The sequence below is a fragment of the Sturnira hondurensis genome, unplaced genomic scaffold (genome assembly GCF_014824575.4).
Source record: "Sturnira hondurensis isolate 20B ecotype Veracruz unplaced genomic scaffold, ASM1482457v3 Scaffold0016617, whole genome shotgun sequence".
Lineage (NCBI taxonomy): Eukaryota > Metazoa > Chordata > Mammalia > Chiroptera > Phyllostomidae > Sturnira > Sturnira hondurensis.
Window position 1 is genome coordinate 3,021,716 of NW_028089248.1, and position 18,894 is coordinate 3,040,609.

The 18,894-nt window shown below is 53.2% G+C and overlaps 1 protein-coding gene across 6 annotated transcripts; it reads left to right on the plus strand.

Moving 5' to 3' along the window:
- Positions 1-1,675: 1,675 nt before the first annotated feature.
- Positions 1,676-18,321, plus strand: SALL1 (spalt like transcription factor 1). Of its 6 annotated transcripts, none has more exons than XM_037066333.1 (4): positions 1,676-1,861; positions 3,675-3,767; positions 12,832-16,265; positions 17,389-18,321. In XM_037066333.1, the coding sequence occupies exons 2-4, from the start codon at positions 3,692-3,694 to the stop codon at positions 17,827-17,829; spliced, it is 3,951 nt and encodes a 1,316-aa protein (XP_036922228.1). In that variant the 5' UTR covers positions 1,676-1,861; positions 3,675-3,691; the 3' UTR covers positions 17,830-18,321. The 6 variants fall into 6 exon arrangements, 5 of the variants coding, with proteins under 5 accessions (XP_036922228.1, XP_036922224.1, XP_036922226.1 ...); XM_037066329.1 differs by lacking the exon at positions 1,676-1,861 and adding an exon at positions 1,908-2,005; XM_037066331.1 differs by lacking the exon at positions 1,676-1,861 and adding an exon at positions 2,584-2,644.
- Positions 18,322-18,894: the final 573 nt, after the last annotated feature.

The window sequence follows — 18,894 nt, forward strand, 5'->3', positions numbered from 1 at the left end:
AGTTTCCCAAGGATGCCTTAAGTCTGGAAATCTGAGGGGGTTTCAAGAAATCTGAGGGGACGTATTAGTAGGAACTCAAGCATCAAGCCCCCCAAATAGGAGTTTGCACAACTCGTCCCGCGTCTCTCCGGGGTGCGGTTCTTGTCGGCCCACGAGGTCACGACCCTGGCGCAGCCTCTGCCTCACTCCGGGACACCCCCTTCCCTAATGAGGATCAGCCCCTAAGTGTCAGGCCTTTTGATAGGACCCGCAAGCCCGGACCCCCGCCACCCCGACTCTCCCAGCAGCTGCCCCACCCAAAGCTGGCACCGCCGGACCCCTGAGGAGCGCGCTGAGCAAGTCGCGGGACTGGGCTCCAGCTGCGGCACCTCACTCGCACAAGCCGCTGTCTTTCGACCCGCTCAAAAGTAAAAATCAGCCCCCATCTTCTCGCCGTTTTTATTAATTTAATTATTTCTTTGCCTCGCGGCACGCGAAGCCTCACCCGCGCCCTGACACCGCGGCGCCCGCGTCAGCGAACCATGGAACTTGGGCCCGAGACAATGGCCTGTAATTGATGTATTGCCATCAACAATAAAGGCCAATTCTCCTCTCCCCGCCATTCCGACCATCCCCCTCCTCCCATCCCCCCCTCCTCCACCTCCTCTCTCCCGGCCAGAGAGCGAAAGAAAACAAACGAATTAGCCGTAGATGCCGCGCACGGAGCCAGACGCCCGCCTCTACGCCGTCGAGGACTCGAGAGAACGAAAAAAGTTATTAAAGTTTCGATCACCCCAATTAGTCGTGTCTGCTCACCCATCTGAAATCAAACATCGCGAAGCTGATTTTGCATGTGCGTTCGTTTGGTCGTTCGGGCTGGGGGGAGGAAAACCTTCCCCCCAACCACCCCTTAATCACACATACAGCAAGTCACAAACACGTGTGAAGCTATTCCCGGGAGCTTCCCGCGGCGCGTGCGGCGCGTCGCGGGGCAGAAGGGTTTGCGGGATCGCCAGCTCCGCTCGGTTCCTGGCAACACGCGGTGCCCGGAGGCCGGGACTTTCAAGACGCCAGGGTTGTCAGAGACCGACGCGGAAGGCTCCGCACGCGGGCTGGCTCGGGAATCCACAGTGCAAGCGCCTCGGGCCGCGGCGGTGCACCTGGGAGAGTGCGGTCGGCCTGCTTCGCTGGGGGAACCCGGCTGGCAGGCGGGGTGGGCGCGCGATGTACACGTGCTCCGGTGCACTTTCCCGGGGGTCTGGGGTAAGCCAGCGGCTCGCATCCCAGGAGCACGCAGATCCATCTTGGCTGAGGGAATCTCTTTAAATATTCAGTGAGAAATAATGGCATTTGAAGCACCACCTATGGAAACATTATTATCTTCATTCTTCAACATCAGCCCCACTGATAGCTTCGTTTGTCTTTTTATCAAAATCTACTGTAACCAACAGGACCTGGGGAGAAAGGGGGAGCGAGGCAGAGGGGGTGTGTGTGTGTGTGTGTGTGTGTGTGTCACCGAGCGAGGGCAGAAGAGAGGAAAAATAAGAAGGACAGGAGAAAAAGGTGACGAAAGGGCAAACAAGAAAGAAAGAAGTTATAGGAAGAAAAAAACCTGGGGGTCGGCAGGAGGAAAACAGAAACATCGCCCCCCCCCCGCACCGCGTGCACAAAAGATTTGATTTAAAAAAAAGACCGAAGAAGCTAAGAGAAAACGAGAAATCGAGTCCTTTGGGGGAGTGCGGCAATGGTCCGGTGTACCCGAAACTACGCGCAAGATTGGTGCCCACTTCGCGCGAACCGACTGTGGCGCTACCCAGACTGAAGGGCGCTCACGAATTGGGGCGTCCTTATGAGCCCTCTCCTTTCCCGATCGCGAGATAGGGTAGGGATTGTGTATCTGCACCCCCCTCCTCCCCATCACTCAACCGAAGTTTAGTTTGTCGGGCGCAGGACTTCGGGAACCCTGGAGCGAGGAGACCCTGAGGCGCGAGGGGGAAGAGCTGGGCTGAGCCGAGGACTGAGTCAGGTTCGCGGGCGCCCGAACCCAGCGGAGGGAGTGCAGGGCCCGGGCTCCGGGGCTCCCGATTCCGGGCTCGGGGGCGCGGGTAGGGAAGCTACCTCCCCACCTGGGGTGATGGAGCTCGTACGAAAAGTTTGGGTGCCGCGCTGGGCAAGTGCCCGAGGTGCAGGCGAGCTTCCGCGGGGCCAGACAGCTGTGGACAGGGACCCCCCTCCCCCCTCACTCACTCCCGACTCAGCGAGGCCACCTAGTCACCAGCAGCATGGGGCGCGGCCCCCTCCCCCAGGGCGAGGAGCCCGGGGGTCCTGGGGACCGGTCTAGCCCAGGGCCCGGCCGGGTAGGGCCTCACCTCCCTCGGCCCTGGGCGGGTAGTAGCTTACAGGGTACGCGGCGGCCCCTCCCCTCCCCCCGGCTGGAGCTGAACTCGGATCCCAGGCCGGTCCCTGCTCCTCGCCCGCCCCGGGCTCCGCGGCGCCACCGCCGCCGCCGCCTCCCCGCGGAGTGACGCGCCCTGTAGCCAACCGGGGCAGGCGGGGGGGGAAGGTCGGGAGGGTTCCTGGGCGGAGCCGGGCCGCCCCTTATCCCACGGGCTCGGGGCTGCTGCTCCCGAAAACTTCAGCCCTAATTGTCCTGGGAATGGCCAAGGTAGAGAAAAGGAGCCAGGGAGCAAAGCGAGAGGCTGAAGGATCCGGGCTCTTTGAGGAGAATCGGGGTGGCGGGAGAGCAGCCCCTCCCCCCAAGCCCCAAACCCATCATGTTCCCAAACCTTTCCTCGGTCCTCTTCTCCGCGCCCCCGCGAGCCCGGGATCCAGGGGATGGAGAACTCGGGGCGAAGGAGCGCCCAGCCAGCCGGCGAGCGGGCGGGAGGCCGGGCCGCGGGCGGGAGGCGGACCGGCGTGGGGCTGGCTCTTCCCCACTCGCTTATTTTTTTTATGGGGGTGGGGGTGGGCTGCTTTCTGGTAGCTCTTAAAGAAACGAAGAAACACTCACGAAACGGGACTTCCTCCCCCCCACCCCCACCCCCACCCCCATCCCGCCACGGGACTCCCTCCCCCCGCGAGCCGGCGCGCCTAGCGCCCAAGTTGGGAAGTTCGCTGAGCGCCCGCAGCCCGGGTCCCCAGCCCCCGCTGCCCGGCCCCACCCCCCGCCCGGGAGGCTTCGTTCCGGGGAGGGCATGCTAATTTGGGTCGGCCCAGCCCGGGATGGGGGGGCCGCGGGAGGGAGGGGGCCGCGGGCAGGGGCGCCCAGGGCGCAGAGGCCAGGCGAGGAGGCCGGCCCCCGGCGGCCGGGCCGCGGAGTCCCCGGCGGTCGCGAAGAGGGTTAACCGAGAGTCGGGCGGCGCGGCTCGCAGAGCCAGCCCCGCGGCCGGCTTATTGGGCCAGCTCGCGGAGAGACAGGGGTCTGCAGCAAATCACGAACTAATTGATTAAGGCGAGCGGGTTTGAATAGCGCTGGCCTGGTGCCAATCGCCTTTCAAAGAGCCCCTCTATGATTAATCGCAATGCATTATTGATAATCATAATTATAGCAGGACACATGCGCGCTGCGCCCGGGGCCGGGGAGCCGGGGAGGGGGCGGGCGGGCCGGCGGGCGGGGGGAGCCTCCGCCGCTGCCGCCGCTCGATTTCCGTAATTTTGAGAAGATTTTTTTTTAGTAATTTTTTATTCTGCCCCAGCTGATGTTTGAGCCAGCATGTCGCGGAGGAAGCAAGCGAAGCCTCAACATTTCCAATCCGACCCCGAAGTGGCCTCGCTCCCCCGGCGAGATGGTGAGTGCTCCGGCCCGCGCCGTGGACACACACACGCACGCACACGCACTCACACTCAAGTACACCCGGACCCACGCACACGCAGCGGGCCCCCGCGCCCATCGCCCCGCCGCTGCGGCCCCGCCGGCCCGGGCGATTTCTTTTTTTCTTTTTAATTTTCAATCTGCCCTCGCTGGGCTTCCCGCCACCCCGGAGAAAGCAAACACTTCTCCCGGCAGGATGTTTCCGGAGTTGCTGGGTCCTGGGGGAGGAGAGAGGGCACGCCGGCCTTGCTCCTCCGTCCCGGCTTTTCCGGGGACCGGAGCCGGGGACCAGCCGAGCCGCGAGCGGGGCTCGGGTGTCCGGCGCGGCGCGGGGACCGGCAGAGGCCCTCTGCACCGGCTGCGCGGGGCTCCTGCGCTCCCCGCGCGGCGCCCGGGGCCCCCGGCCAGGCCTCCGCCGCCCGGCCCTGCTGCCGGCGGGAAGGAAGTTGACTCCGTGCTCCGCGCTGAACTCCGGGCTGAGGCGATCCCCGCGCCCCGCCGCCCGACCTGGGCCCGCGCCGCCGAATGGGGCGCCTTTGGGGGTTCAGAGCAGCCAGAAGATGGGGACCTGTCTCGGGGCGCCCGCGCCGGGCTCGCTGGGGTCGCGGCGGGGTGAAGAGGGCTCTTCGCTGCTGATCGCTCCCGAGACGGTGCCGGCGGACCGGGGAAAGGGTCGGGCGACCCGAGTTTACCCGCAGTTCTCCCCACACATGCACCCCCACCCCGAGAAATGTTTCGATTCGGCGTGCGTCCCCTGAGGCAGTGGCACCCCGACCTTCCAGCAGCCGCAGGGGTCGTTTTCCAGGGCCGGGGGGCTCTCTGGCCAGGAGGGAGTCCCCCTGAAACAGAGGCACTCGCCTCCTCTGCGGAGGCGACAGCTGCGGGGTCCCGGAGGGGACGAGCAAGTCCAGAGCAAAGTTGGTGCAAGGGAGCCGCGGCCGAGAGTGAGAGAGACGAGGCAGGTAATTTGGGGTTCGGGCGGAGGACACCTCGATTCCCTTCGTGTCCCTGAAGATGTTTCACTTTAGGGGCCTCCGAGCTCCCAGGCCGCGCGCTGGAGGCGGTGGATCGACGCCCGGGCTCAGCTCCCGGGCGCGGTGTGGACAAGACAAGGGGCGGCCCCGGGCGGCCTGCGGGGCTCCGGTGTCTCTCGGGGTGCGCCCGCCCGAGCGGCGTTTTGCGGAGTGCACCAGGGAGCCTGGCCTCCGCGGGGCTCAGAAGCTGCCCCAGATCGACTCCTCTGGCCGCGCAACTCCGCCGCCGCCCGGGCCCCACGCTGCCGGTCCCTTCCCCAGAGGCCTGCTCCTCGGCGGAGCTGGGGCGCAGCGACCCTCGCGGAGAAGTCAGGGGACTCCGGCTGCCTTCACCCAGGCTGGCTGTCCGGACAGGGAGCCCCCGTCGCGGGGGTCCCTGAAAGAAACTGGGGAGCACGGAGACCGATCTGGAGAACTGCTTACTCTATTTGTTCCCCTCACTCCAGTGCTTTTTCAAGGGCCAAGCCTTCGCTACCCAGTGTCTCTGGGACTTCTCCAGTCCCCGGAGAAGAACCCCTGAACCCCACTATCCGTCCCCAGCGGCCTCGGGTCCGCGAGGTAAATCGAGGTGAAATGACCTCAGGCCGCGGCCGCAGCTGCGAATATTTTTGCGGGTTTTCTCCGCTGGTTTCTGGGTGCTCGCCCCCAAACTCATCTTCCCAAAAGTTTCAGGTGAGACCCTCCGCACTGCTGTGCAAGTTAGCGGTAGGTACGTAGGAAACACCAAGCAGACAGAAGGAGAAGAGTGTTATAGCCTTGTTTGTAAATTTGTACTGGTTTCATACATTTTCAAAAAAAAAAAAGGACTCAGGCTTCGCGGAGAAATGATGCTAGCCTGGTCTTCGCCTTGCCTTCTGTCGCCTTCGGAATCCTAAATTTTTAATAGTTAAGGCTTCTCATAAAGCAATGGCATAAAAGGGCTTCACTGCCTCTTCCTATTATTATTTATTAGGACCTTTTTTTTTTTTTAGTTTATTTGAGCTTGGAGGTAAGTTAATTAAGTAACTGAAACAAGTTTCCTTTCTTTTCTCTCTCTCTCTTTCTTTTACTTTCTTTCTTTTTACCCCCAAAAGCTGGTTCATTGTCCTGAGAAGCAGTAAAGTGAGGGGCCCGGTCAGAAACCCTCCCCTCCCAGGCCCTTTCTCACCTCCCCCCACCCCCCTCTTTTTCTTCGGTAGTAATGGCTTTAGGTTATGACCGTTTTCACATGGTTGAACAATAAGTTTGGGAGAAGCTGCCCAGAGGGTGGATTTTGTAACAGGGTTACAGGATTTAGTGCGTTGTAATAATATTAGTGCACAGCTAATCCTCCTCGAGGTCTGCCTTGCAGGAGGGCCTTACACACTTCAGCTCCTTTTATTCAGGAGCAGTTGGCAGATCCGTGGCACCGAGGGTTTGTGACATGTCTCCAAGTTACCTTTGAAAAGTCTCCACCCTGAAGCGGATTTAGCCATCTCGGTTTTTCTCCTGACGCGTAGCAAACGCTTCAAAGGATTGGGGGGGGGGGGGTTCTGTGGTTGTTGTTGCTGTTTTCCCCTGGCTGGGGGCTTTGTTTTGTTTTTGTTTTGTTTTTTTACGTATATAACAAAAAAGGTGGTTAAATTTTTGGAAGACAAATCCTGGCTCAAACAGCGTGGTTCCTTTTTCTTAGGTCTTGAAATGGCCTTCAACGGTGGCAAGTGAAATATGGAGCCTACTCAGTTAAATCTAGCCGGTGCTCTGGTCATAGGCTCGTGCTTCACGTTGTATGACTTCAGCCCAGAGTGGAAGCTGGAAAAGTTTGTGGGCCTCACTTACAGTAGCCAGGCGACTCCCCAGGCTGTGGGCCGTGCCTGTGTGTGTTTGCGTGTGTTTGCGTGTGTGCGTGCATAGAAAGAAACACTAAGCTTCACTGGACAGCCACGCGGATAACTTCATTGGAACAAGTTCAAGAAAACAAGATTCTTTGATCGGTTCTTAACAGGGTTCACGTTTCAATTTTACTTTTAGTGAAGCTGAAACACCAGAAACACCCTCAAATAAACCTGGGAATTTTTCTGTTTCCCATGAAACCGAGAGTATGACAAATATGATTTGTCTCTTCAGTGATATTCAACAAGTCTTGAATTTACTTGTGGGAAGATGACTGCCTTGGAAAAAGTGTTGGCCAGGAGAAATAATTCTGAGGACAAGGAATATTGTAATCTCAGGATTGTGCACATGGGTTATTTACTAGAAATTTGGGGTGTGTGTGTGTGTGTGTGTGTTGGGTTTTATTTCCTTGGGTGGTGTTTTTAAGATTCATATAACTACATGGATGGCCCATTCAGGCTCCATTCACTTATTAAGAAAATATTTTGGTGCTTTCTACTGCTGGGTTTTTTTCTCCAAGGTAAAGATAATATTGGGAGAGAGATAAAACCATCGTGAGCTGCAGATAAAACATTGGCTGTCATATAAAGTATCACAAAAAATTCCTCTTATTTATATTAATTATGAAATTCTGTTATTTACTAAAGTAATTTCCTCACTGTGAGCAGCTTCGTGGCTTCTCATTGATTTCTGGGCCCAAGAGGTTAGAGAGATCTCTGAAGAACTGGTCTCTTTTGAAAAACCGACACCTGTGAGATAGGGCAGTTGCAAAGAATTTCTGTCTTAGGAGCCTCATTTTTAAGTTTCTGGTCTGATGGGAGACTCTGGGTGAGAAAATGCAGATTGTTTGTGGGGACTGGCTTCTGGGGGGCTGCAGAGAGCCACTAAAAGGTGAAAAACAAACCCCCAAGCAAAGCGGGCTGGGGCGTGAGAGACTTTGTGGGACCCTGCCTGTTTGGGGGTTTAGTTTGCATCTCAGTCCTCCTGTTGTTCACAGGAGCAAGTGCCAATGTGTAGGTCATTCTTGGGGGGCTCGGTTCCATTTCTTTCTATGTTTGCAGGTGGCGAGTGAGTGACCTTTACCAAGTCCTTTGAAAGGCAGAAGCCTGCGGGTTAGGTGGTGGGGGGGTTGTTTTTAATGTGGAAGTCTTCCTGGGGAGCTGGGGAAGAAACCGGCAGACTCGCTGCTCCCTAAGTTGTTGGGTGGTTGGGTTTTTGTTGGTTTTTTTTTTTTTTTTGAAGTTGTTAGAAGCCAAGCTCTATGTCATAACCAGAAACAAATTCCTCCTGCAGTCTTAATTCGGTTTTTCTAAGACATGCCCTGGTGCAGCTAGCCATGTCTTCCAAAAATATTCTTAGATTACCCAAACCGAAGTAATTTAGCAGTTTAACCAAGGAGATGGTAAATTATCCTAAGAACCGCCACCCCTCCCCCACTAAAGAAAAAAAAAGTTTGTGGGCCAGGCTTCAGAAAACCTAGGATGTGCGGGGGCTGTTTTAACCTTTGCTAGCCTCATCCCGTGCAAAAGCGACAAGGTCCAGACCATCATATGTCCTTCAGTATCTTCCCAGTGACCCCCAAATTGAGCCTTGCTAGTCACTTAGCAGGAAGTTCGTAGTTTATTTTAGTTTCACCTTATCAGCTTGGCTTCTTTTCCTAACCTTATTCCCCGGTCACCCTCAGATGCCAGACCCCCAAAGGGGAAGATTGACAGGTAGTTCCCATAGCTCAGTTTTACCCTCAAACAACAGGGATTTAGTTTCTTGTGCCTTTGCCAATGTTTATGTAGTCGAAGTTTAGATCTCGCCTTAAGGAGTCTCTCTTTTACGCGTCAATGGAATAGGAAAGCCACAAAGAAGTTTTTGAACAAACCGTTGCAACTGGAACCCCATCTAGCGTTCGGCTGGATTCATCCAAGGAGAAGACATTTTTCTCCTCTTCACTCCCTGTGTGCATTAGGTGGGCTCGAATCCCTCTTTGCAAAGGAGTGTCATGTAATTCTTTTCCTTTCAAAGATTTCACTCGTATGCTTCCACGCGAGAAGGCACTGATCTGGGTCAGAACGCCGAGGAAGCTTGCAAGGTGCCAGGAAATTTGTCATTTGGTTGCATATCACATAGAAGGAAACTTAAGACGTGACTGGAAATACACGCAGCATGTGTTGGAGTGTTGAAAATTTCTTGGGAATTTTAGGCTGGACATTCATGTTCAGGCTTTTCCCAGGTCTGTGCAAAAAAAAAAAAGGGGGGGGTGGGGGGAGGAAAGAAAAAGAAGAAAAATAAAAGACCAATCAATCAAAAATGTGTGTGAGAGCCTATTTCGACATTGGCCCATGGGAAGGAAGAGCCTGTTAAAATTACAGGCTCAGGAGAGGTTCCATTAAAAATCTGAATGTGATCTCAGCGTAAGGGGAAGTAAGGGAAGGCTCTTTCCGAGGGGCTCAAAAAAAAAAAAAGAGAGAGAGAGAGAAAAGCCCAAATGTGGTAGGAGAGTGTTGTTTGGTTTTGGTTTGCCTTTGGTTTTTCCCCCTGCTGGCTAAACCTTTCTGTGTGGGGCATAGTCTTATTTTTGTTTTCTCAGGACACAGGTATCCCGAAACACTTCAATTTTCTGCCTTCTATTCTCCCATGTTTAATTCAGATGATGAAAAACTGACAAATTTGAATTGGGCGTCAAGTTCCTAAATAGTATAACAGAAGCTAAAACATTTGGGAGTTTAGTGTAAATTGGATGGAGCTGTAAGATCATCCCCCCTCTCCAAAAAAAAAACCAAAAAGAAAAACCTAGAAATTTTCAAATATCTTTTTGTGCATACATGCTTTAAAAACCATTACCTCTTAAATCTTCTTATCTGACCAGGATTACAGAATTACTTTTAATTTGCATGTAAAATGCATAGAAAAAGAACTGGCATGTTATTTTCTCCATAGAGCAAGGAACAAGGCAACTAACTGCATTTACCATAATGGGGTCACCAGTTGCCATCCCATGCAGATCATTCAACAACATACAAGGTAACAGGCACTCGGAAAACTGAATTAGGACATGCTAGTTGGTCTGCGTGTGTGTGTATCTTATTGAGACTTAAAATGTTCCCTTTCGTAGTTAGAAGATTCACACCAGTCCTCATGTTTTATCTTTTTTTCAAAAAAGCTGTTTCATTGGAATCCTGTTCGGCAGGCAGATAGATGTAAAGTTAAGAACTGTTACAGTGTGGCGACACCTGCTTTGGAAATAAATCAAAATAGATACCAGGAAATTTTTTTTCGGTGTTCATAAACATCAGGAAATTAAATTAGTTGACTCTACAGTGAGATCAAATGTCAGCTTATTAAAATGTTGCGAAAATGTAAGCTCAAATCCGGACAGCTCTTTAACACAGTTTATGCCTTAGAAGCAAGCAGGCATTCATTTTAGGCAACTATATTTTCCATCCAGTTAGCACCATCTGAAATATAAAAATGTTCAGGTTGAAAAACTGGAAAATTCTCAAGTGAATCTCAAGGCAGCACAAATGTAGACCTCGAGCACATGAAAGTAATAATCGGCTAAATCCTGTGAGTAACCTTTTTATTTTCTCTCTATATTATGAGAATATCAGATGTTTGCAAGTTACAAAGAATTAAAATGCCCTTTAGTCGTGAGCACAGATGTGCTAAATATTTGAAGCAACTACATTGTAATGTGTACAATTGATGAAGTCAGTTTTCTGATTTCCCTGGCTAGTTATTTAGTTCTGAATCTGTCATTATTTGTCTAAGCCCAGCTGACCAAGCAAAACTGTGTTTTAAAGTAGCTTTATGTTTTGATAAATGTGAGCTGGTTGAAAAGTATTTTCCACTGAATGCAGAGCTTAATAGAACATGCTGACATAATAGTTTTAATGCATTTTGTTGAAAATGTGTGAACAAACAGAATAGCTTTTGTTCCTTCATAATTGGCTGTAAAAGTAGATGGAAACATAACCATTACATATGGAAATGTGCAAAGAGAAAGAAATACCATTTCTGTTGAATATATTAGGAATTGCATTTCCTCGTTTAAACTAAGCATCTGAAATGGATGCATCATTTAAGATTGGTTGTCAAAATACGAAGCTTTAAACAGAATTTTTGTCACATTATTTTTGTCCCAAGTTAAGCAACATAACTTTAGCGAATTTTGTTTAATATTTTGTTTACATTATTTTAAGGCCGGGGGGGGGGGTGGGGGGCGGGGAGAGACAGAGAGAGAAACAGCTTCACACAGCATCTCCACTGTGCACAGGATTCCGGGGCCAATTAGGATGATTAAACATTAAATGAGAACGGAATCATGATTAGTATTTTTTCTGCTCCCACTAAGATTCGGTGGGTATTGTGAATTCATTTTGCACTCTACCCTCCTGAAGATTAAAAGGTGGGTATTAGGAAAGCCAGCTTGTTAAGTCTAACTTAGCGACTCAAATAACATTCCCAGGGACTAAAGTGTGCATACACTTGACCAGTGTTTCTCATCAGCTTCGGCAACACTCGAGGCAGGCAGACTTGAGGAATTTTCAGAAGTTCGTCTTTGGGCATTAATTATGTTTTCTGGGATACAGAAACAGCTCCCGTTGTCGCTTTGGGATGTTCGCTGCAAAAAGGCAAATGGCTGGCTCTCTCGAGTTGACTCTTTAAGTTTCCCCCCCAAAAAAGCAGCATTTTGATTTTGCATTTATTCAGATTTACAATCAGGGGTTTTTTGGGTTTTTTTTTTTTTTTCTGTGTGTTTCCTCTCCCCCTGCAAGTTTTCTGGGAGATGCAATTTGGAAGTCATGGAAACTAACTATTATCTGACTCAGTTCTGCAGAAAAGCATGCAGGGAGGTAATCCTTGAATTAAACAGTTTTTTTTTTCCACAGCCTGCAGAGATGACCACACACCATTGGTACAACAGGAGGTGGTGTTTTCCATGCTGGGAAACAATGGGACGCCAGCCTGTCTTTGAATAGGATGTGAGCTTGGAGCTGGAGATTTTTCTGTTGAATTTACAAATGGATCTTAGTGAGAAGAAATCTGAGCAACCAGGGGAAACAAACATGAAATAAAAGGATTTTTATAATGAAAAGTTCAGGACAATCTGTTAAACAATCGGTAACAGTGAAGAGCAAACTGTTTTTAAAGGCGTTCAGACAAGGAGAAAGGCAAAGCACTTCCAAACTCTAAACCAAGAATTATTTCTTCACTTCCCCTTAACTGCCCATCTTTCCTTAAGTTGATGTTTAATCAGAAATGTAAATCTTGTGCCAGCTTTATAGATAGAAAGAGCACTTTTGATGAAATATTTAGAGGCATAATGTTGCCACTTGGAGCCCAGTGATATATATTCCTTGATTAGTGGCGTGGTAGCCAGGGTTGCATTCTTTAATTTTAAAAATAAACATGCCGCAGGGTGATATATAGATGCCAGGCAGGCCTTGTGAAGGGTTATGATTATTGTGTTTCTCTTCAGTGTGTGTGTGGGTGGGTGGGTGGCTGGGTGTTACGTGTTGCTTTCTCTTTTGTATTCAACTCTGAGTGGAAGATTTGTTCCTGATGTGACTACAGTGTGCGTGTGTGTCGCGGATCTGACTTAGCTCGGGTTCTAGGTAGGGGCTGGAGGTGATCTCCAAGTTGTCAGTCTTCGGCTGGGTGAGACACATCCCCCCCCCCCTTTGTCAACAACTGATTGGAACCTGAATGACGACAAATTAGTTCAGTGACAGCACAGACTGTCACAGATATCTTTGAGTCGGTTGAAAAGGAATAAGGCTGACAGAAACTCAGGGGCCTAATAAGTCCTCAGAGTGGTTGCTAGGCCCTGGGTGGATGAGTAGACAATAAGGTGTATAAAGCATTGGAAATCAATGGTCAGCTATGGAATTTCATTATGCACCCATGTCTTCGGTTCATAGTATTTTATATTTTGATGGATTATCTGAAGGCCGTGACTCTCTGAGATACTAGATGGACAGGCATTCCTCCAATATCCTTAGACTGTAATTATGAACACTTTTAGGTGATATTGACTGGTTTCCTGGGTTTTTTGAGTTTCGCAGGTCAAAAGCAATTGATCGCCCTCTGTCTTGCTTTTGAAGCCCAGGTGACTGTGTGTCCTGCCCCCCGTCCTAACCCTGCGCCTTTTGATGTTTGCAGGACACACAGAGAAGGGACAACCAAATCGCACCCCCAAGAGCAAGGACGCCCACGTCTGTGGCCGGTGCTGTGCAGAGTTCTTTGAGTTATCAGACCTTCTGCTCCACAAGAAGAGCTGCACTAAAAATCAACTAGTTCTCATCGTCAATGAAAGTCCGGCCTCCCCACGCGAGACCTTCTCCCCCAGCCCCCCTCCCGAGAACCCCGGCGAACAAATGCGTGACCCAGCGAGCAAAACAGATCGAGTCGAGTGCGGCGAGCTTCCGGAACACCGCGGGCTCCACAGGGAGGAGTCCATGGACGTGGAGGCCCCGGGGGCTGGCAAGGGCGGCGGCAGCGGCCTGGGCGGCAGCCACGCCAGCGCCCCCCCCAGCTGCACCGGCGGCTCCTCCACGGGTACCTCAGCGATCACAACCTCTCTACCTCAACTCGGGGACCTGACGACACTGGGCAACTTCTCCGTGATCAACAGCAACGTCATCATCGAGAACCTCCAGAGCACCAAGGTGGCGGTGGCCCAGTTCTCCCAGGAAGCGAGGTGCGGCGGGGCCTCGGGCGGCAAGCTGGCCGTCCCTGCTCTCATGGAGCAGCTCTTGGCGCTGCAGCAGCAGCAGATTCACCAGCTGCAGCTGATCGAACAGATTCGTCACCAAATATTGCTGTTGGCGTCTCAGAACGCAGACTTGCCAACATCTTCGAGTCCTTCTCAAGGTCCTTTACGAACATCTGCCAACCCCTTGTCCACACTAAGTTCCCATTTATCTCAGCAGCTGGCAGCTGCAGCTGGATTAGCCCAGAGCCTGGCCAGCCAGTCTGCCAGCATCAGCGGTGTGAAACAGTTCCCCCCGGTCCAGCTACCTCAGATCAACTCTGGCAGCACCGTCATCCCACCCCACAGCGGCTCTCCTCCCAACGTGAACATCTTGGCGACGGCAGTCACCACCCCGTCCTCGGAAAAAGTGGCTCTGAGTGCTGGCGCCTCCCAGGCCAGCAGCCCGGTGGTCTCGGCATCCTCTTCACCAGCGTTTGCAATAAGCAGCTTACTAAGTCCTGCATCTAACCCACTGCTACCTCAGCCGGCCCCTGCTAACTCGGTGTTCCCCAGCCCGTTGCCCAGCCTCGGAACGACTGCAGAGGATTTAAACCCCGTGTCTGCCTTGGTCCAGCAAAGAAAAAGCAAGCCCCCAAATGTCACTGCCTTTGAAGCGAAGAGCGCTTCGGACGAGGCGTTCTTCAAACACAAGTGCAGGTTCTGCGCCAAGGTCTTCGGGAGCGACAGTGCCTTGCAGATCCACCTGCGCTCCCACACGGGAGAGAGGCCGTTCAAGTGCAACATCTGCGGCAACCGCTTCTCCACCAAGGGCAACCTCAAAGTCCACTTTCAGCGCCACAAGGAAAAGTACCCTCACATCCAGATGAACCCCTACCCCGTGCCCGAGCACCTGGACAACATCCCCACCAGTACGGGCATCCCCTACGGCATGTCCATCCCCCCCGAAAAGCCGGTCACCAGCTGGCTGGACACCAAACCTGTCCTGCCCACTCTCACCACCTCGGTGGGCCTGCCGCTGCCCCCCACCCTCCCGAGCCTCACGTCCTTCATCAAGACCGAAGAGCCAGCCCCCATCCCCATCGGCCACGGCACCGCCAGCCCCCCAGGCTCTGTCAAAAGTGACTCCGGGGCCCCAGACCCCACCACGAGAGCCCTGGGTGGGCTCTCGGAGGAAGCAGAAGGGTCCACCGTGCCGCCCTCTGGTGGCAAAAGCGAAGAGAGTGGCGTGGTCGCCAGCTCAGCCCCGGCGGCGGGCAGCGGCACCCTGAGCTCCCCGGCGGCGGCGGCGGCAGATGGCAGCCAGACCAGCGCGGCCACGTTCACCAACCCCTTGTTGCCGCTCATGTCCGAGCAGTTCAAGGCGAAGTTTCCTTTTGGGGGGCTGTTGGACTCCGCCCAGGCTTCCGAGACCTCCAAGCTGCAGCAGCTGGTGGAGAACATCGACAAGAAGGCCACGGACCCCAACGAGTGCGTCATCTGCCACCGGGTCCTCAGCTGCCAGAGCGCCCTCAAGATGCACTACCGCACGCACACCGGGGAGCGGCCCTTCAAGTGCAAGATCTGTGGCCGGGCTTTCACCACGAAAGGGAACCTCAAGACCCACTACAGCGTCCACCGCGCCATGCCCCCGCTGCGGGTGCAGCACTCCTGCCCCATCTGCCAGAAGAAGTTCACCAACGCCGTGGTCCTGCAGCAGCACATCCGCATGCACATGGGCGGCCAGATCCCCAACACCCCCGTCCCCGACAGCTACCCCGAGTCCATGGAGTCGGACACGGGCTCCTTCGACGAGAAGAACTTCGACGACTTAGACAACTTCTCCGACGAAAACATGGAGGACTGTCCCGAGGGCAGCATCCCCGACACGCCCAAGTCGGCGGACGCGTCCCAGGACAGCCTGTCTTCCTCGCCTTTGCCCCTGGAGATGTCCAGCATCGCCGCTTTGGAGAATCAGATGAAGATGATCAACGCCGGCCTGGCGGAGCAGCTGCAGGCCAGCCTGAAGTCGGTGGAGAACGGGTCGGTGGAAGGGGACGTCCTGACCAACGATTCGTCCTCCGTGGGTGGCGACGTGGAGAGCCAGAGTGCCGGCAGCCCGGCCATCTCCGAGTCCACCTCTTCCATGCAGGCTCTGTCCCCTTCCAACAGTGCCCAGGAGTTCCACAAGTCACCCAGCGTGGAGGAGAAGCCACAGAGAGCGGTCCCCGGCGAGTTCGCCAACGGTCTGTCCCCCACCCCAGTGAACGGTGGGGCTTTGGATTTGACATCCAGCCACCCAGAGAAAATCATCAAGGAAGATGCTCTGGGGATCCTCTTCCCTTTCAGAGACCGGGGTAAATTTAAAAATACTGCTTGTGACATTTGTGGCAAAACCTTTGCTTGTCAGAGTGCCTTGGACATCCACTACAGAAGTCATACCAAAGAGAGACCGTTTATTTGCACAGTTTGCAATCGCGGCTTCTCCACCAAGGGTAATTTGAAGCAGCACATGTTAACACATCAGATGCGAGACCTCCCGTCCCAGCTCTTCGAGCCCAGCTCCAGCCTCGGCCCCAATCAGAACTCGGCCTTGGTCCCCTCCAGCTCCTTGTCGTCTCTCATCAAGACAGAGGTCAACGGCTTCGTGCACGTGGCTCCTCAGGACAGCAAGGACGCCCCCGCCGGCCACGTTCCCGGGGGGCCTCTGTCATCCTCCGCCACGTCCCCGGTCCTGCTGCCGGCTCTGCCCAGGAGAACGCCCAAACAACACTACTGCAACACGTGTGGCAAGACCTTCTCCTCGTCCAGTGCCCTGCAAATCCACGAGAGAACTCACACTGGAGAGAAGCCCTTTGCTTGTACTATTTGTGGGAGAGCTTTCACAACAAAAGGCAATCTCAAGGTACCTCCACCCACCCGGGCCTCCCCCCCACCCCACCCAGCCTCCCCTCAGCCCCCGTCTCTGGTTGCCCGCCCATGTCTGTGCTGCATGACCCCAGGCTGAGCAGCCCCGGCGCCCAGGGAGACAGAGCTCTGCAAGGAAGCTGCTGCCCGTGGCAGGCCGTGGTGACACGGTGGGTCAGGACCCTGGCAGGGACCGGGCCAGGCTGCGGCTGGCTGCAGGTCAGCGAGCGTTGAATCCTTTGGTACCTAAGCGACACAGCGGCGGTTGTCTCGCTAAGTGCACCAAATGAATGGCTTCACCTACCGAGGAAGACAGCCCGGCGTTGCCATGGGGTATTGATTAAAGCCTCCGTGTGGCCTGCGGGCTGCCCGGATCACTTAATAATTACAGTTCTCCTCGGCCCATGCATCTCCTCTCCATAACCATGCGGGCCAGCGTGGCTTGTCTCTCTGAGAGCAATAACGTCACTCGCCAGCTAATGGGCATTATGATAATTGATTAGACAACACTTCCTACTGATATGTGTCGGAAATAAAGCAAATATGCTTAACTTCCGGAGCCACAGTTGAGGGCTCTGACTGTGTACATTTTTCTGTTGACAGAGCATCCCTCTCGAGATCGCTGCCAGTAATGCGAGATGAATAATTACTTTCTGGCCTTTTTCTCCACGCACGGGCTCTCCAATGGGCAATCGGCGAGGGGTCCTTTCTTCCCGTCTGAAAAGGACATTTATAGGGTAAAGGGTGTCAGATACAATACTTACCGTTGCAATGAGAGTGGACATAACAATTCTAACCCTGCAAGGAGCTATCTGCGACTGACTGGCTCACGTGAGGCCATTACAAGCTAGAAATACGGGTCATGAGAAAGGAGTAAGTAAGGTCTCTTTGCCCAGGAAGAGGAGAGGCGGCCCTGGGCTGCAGGCAGCGAACAGGCCATTACTGGTTTTCGGAGTGGATGGTCCCCGTTAGCTTTCCCGCTGTCTGGCATGTAATAAGAGTAGACATTGAGGCCCCTTGCTTTGCTGAGTGTTGTTGGGATTTGAGCTGAAACAGATTCGACTATTAAGCCTCTCCCTTCCTCTCTCTCCCTGTTTTGTCTCCCCCTCCCCCTCCCTCAGGTCCACATGGGCACGCACATGTGGAACAGCACCCCGGCCCGCCGGGGCCGGAGGCTCTCCGTGGACGGGCCCGTGGCGTTTCTGGGAGGCAACCCCGTCAAGTTCCCAGAGATGTTCCAGAAGGATCTGGCGGCCCGGTCAGGAAGCGGGGACCCGTCCAGTTTCTGGAATCAGTACGCCGCGGCGCTCTCCAACGGGCTGGCCATGAAGGCCAATGAGATCTCCGTCATCCAGAACGGTGGCGTCCCCCCAGTCCCCGGAAGCCTGGGCAGCGGGAACAGCTCACCCCTGAGCGGGCTGACGGGCAACCTGGAGAAACTCCCGAGCTCAGAGCCCAGCGCCCCGCTGGCCGGCCTGGAGAAGATGGCCAGCAGCGAGAACACCACCAGCTTCCGGTTCACCCGCTTCGTGGAGGACAGCAAGGAGATCGTCACGAGTTAAAGCGACTCTTCCTAGAGAAGGAGCGTCCCTGTCCAGACCCAGGCCCTCTGCCACCGTCTCCTCCTCCTCGGCCTCACGCCCCCTACCTTCTGGTTGCCCCCATCGCTGACCCACCACATCACGAAGACATTCTTTTGTACCTTGTTCAACTTCTAGAGTTCTAAGAAAGCTTATTTATTAGTGGTATAACCCTGCTTTGCAAACCGAATGCAAGCGTTAACTTTGGTCTTCTGTATTTTGGACTAAATACTAATTGACTAGAGTGCTGTAAACTTGCTGTAACATTTATGGCAATCACAAGTTGCCCTGCTAGGCGGTCTTAATCGGCATTAACTTATTTTCTATATCCAGTTTAATATGAATCTGGTGTTGATGCAATGCCTCCGTGATATATTAGATCTCTAATAAAGTCTGTATATAAACGTACACTTTGATCCTGCTGGAACATTTTCTCAGCAAACACATTGTCTAATCTTTGGAAACAGAATTAAGGAAAAAGGACTAAAAGTACAGACTGACGAGTGTGGTTCTTTGAAAGGTTTGGGGTTTGTTTTGTTTTGTTTTTTAATTCTAAAATTCAACCTGCGCTTTCTTTTTTTTTTTTTTTTGTAGATTTAACCATTTCCGTTCTGAACTGCTATTTGTATTGTGCTTTCTACTTGAGTCGTCCTCAGTGTTCATAGGTTTTCTGTACAGTAATAAGCACGCAGAATTCTTTAGAGAAAATACAAGTGTTGTTTTGGTAGTGGAAACTGAGACGTAACATTTTGCCTTGTAGGTATATTCGCGATAGCAATGGGCGCTGGAGTCTCACAGTGCTGCTAAGGGTACCCTCTTGAACAACCTTCAGTGAGGAGACTGTAGTCGCTCCCGGATACATAGTCAGAAATACCACGTTCATCAAAATGTACATATGTTCCTTACAAGAGCAAACGCTTCTTCTTAATCAAGAGAGCAGGTAGAGCATTGGTTTATTTTGTATTAGGAATGGAAGAAAAAAAAATCGGACTGTTACATGCACTTTCTTGGAAAGTTGAAAGGAGAGCGGGCGGGGGGTCAAATTTC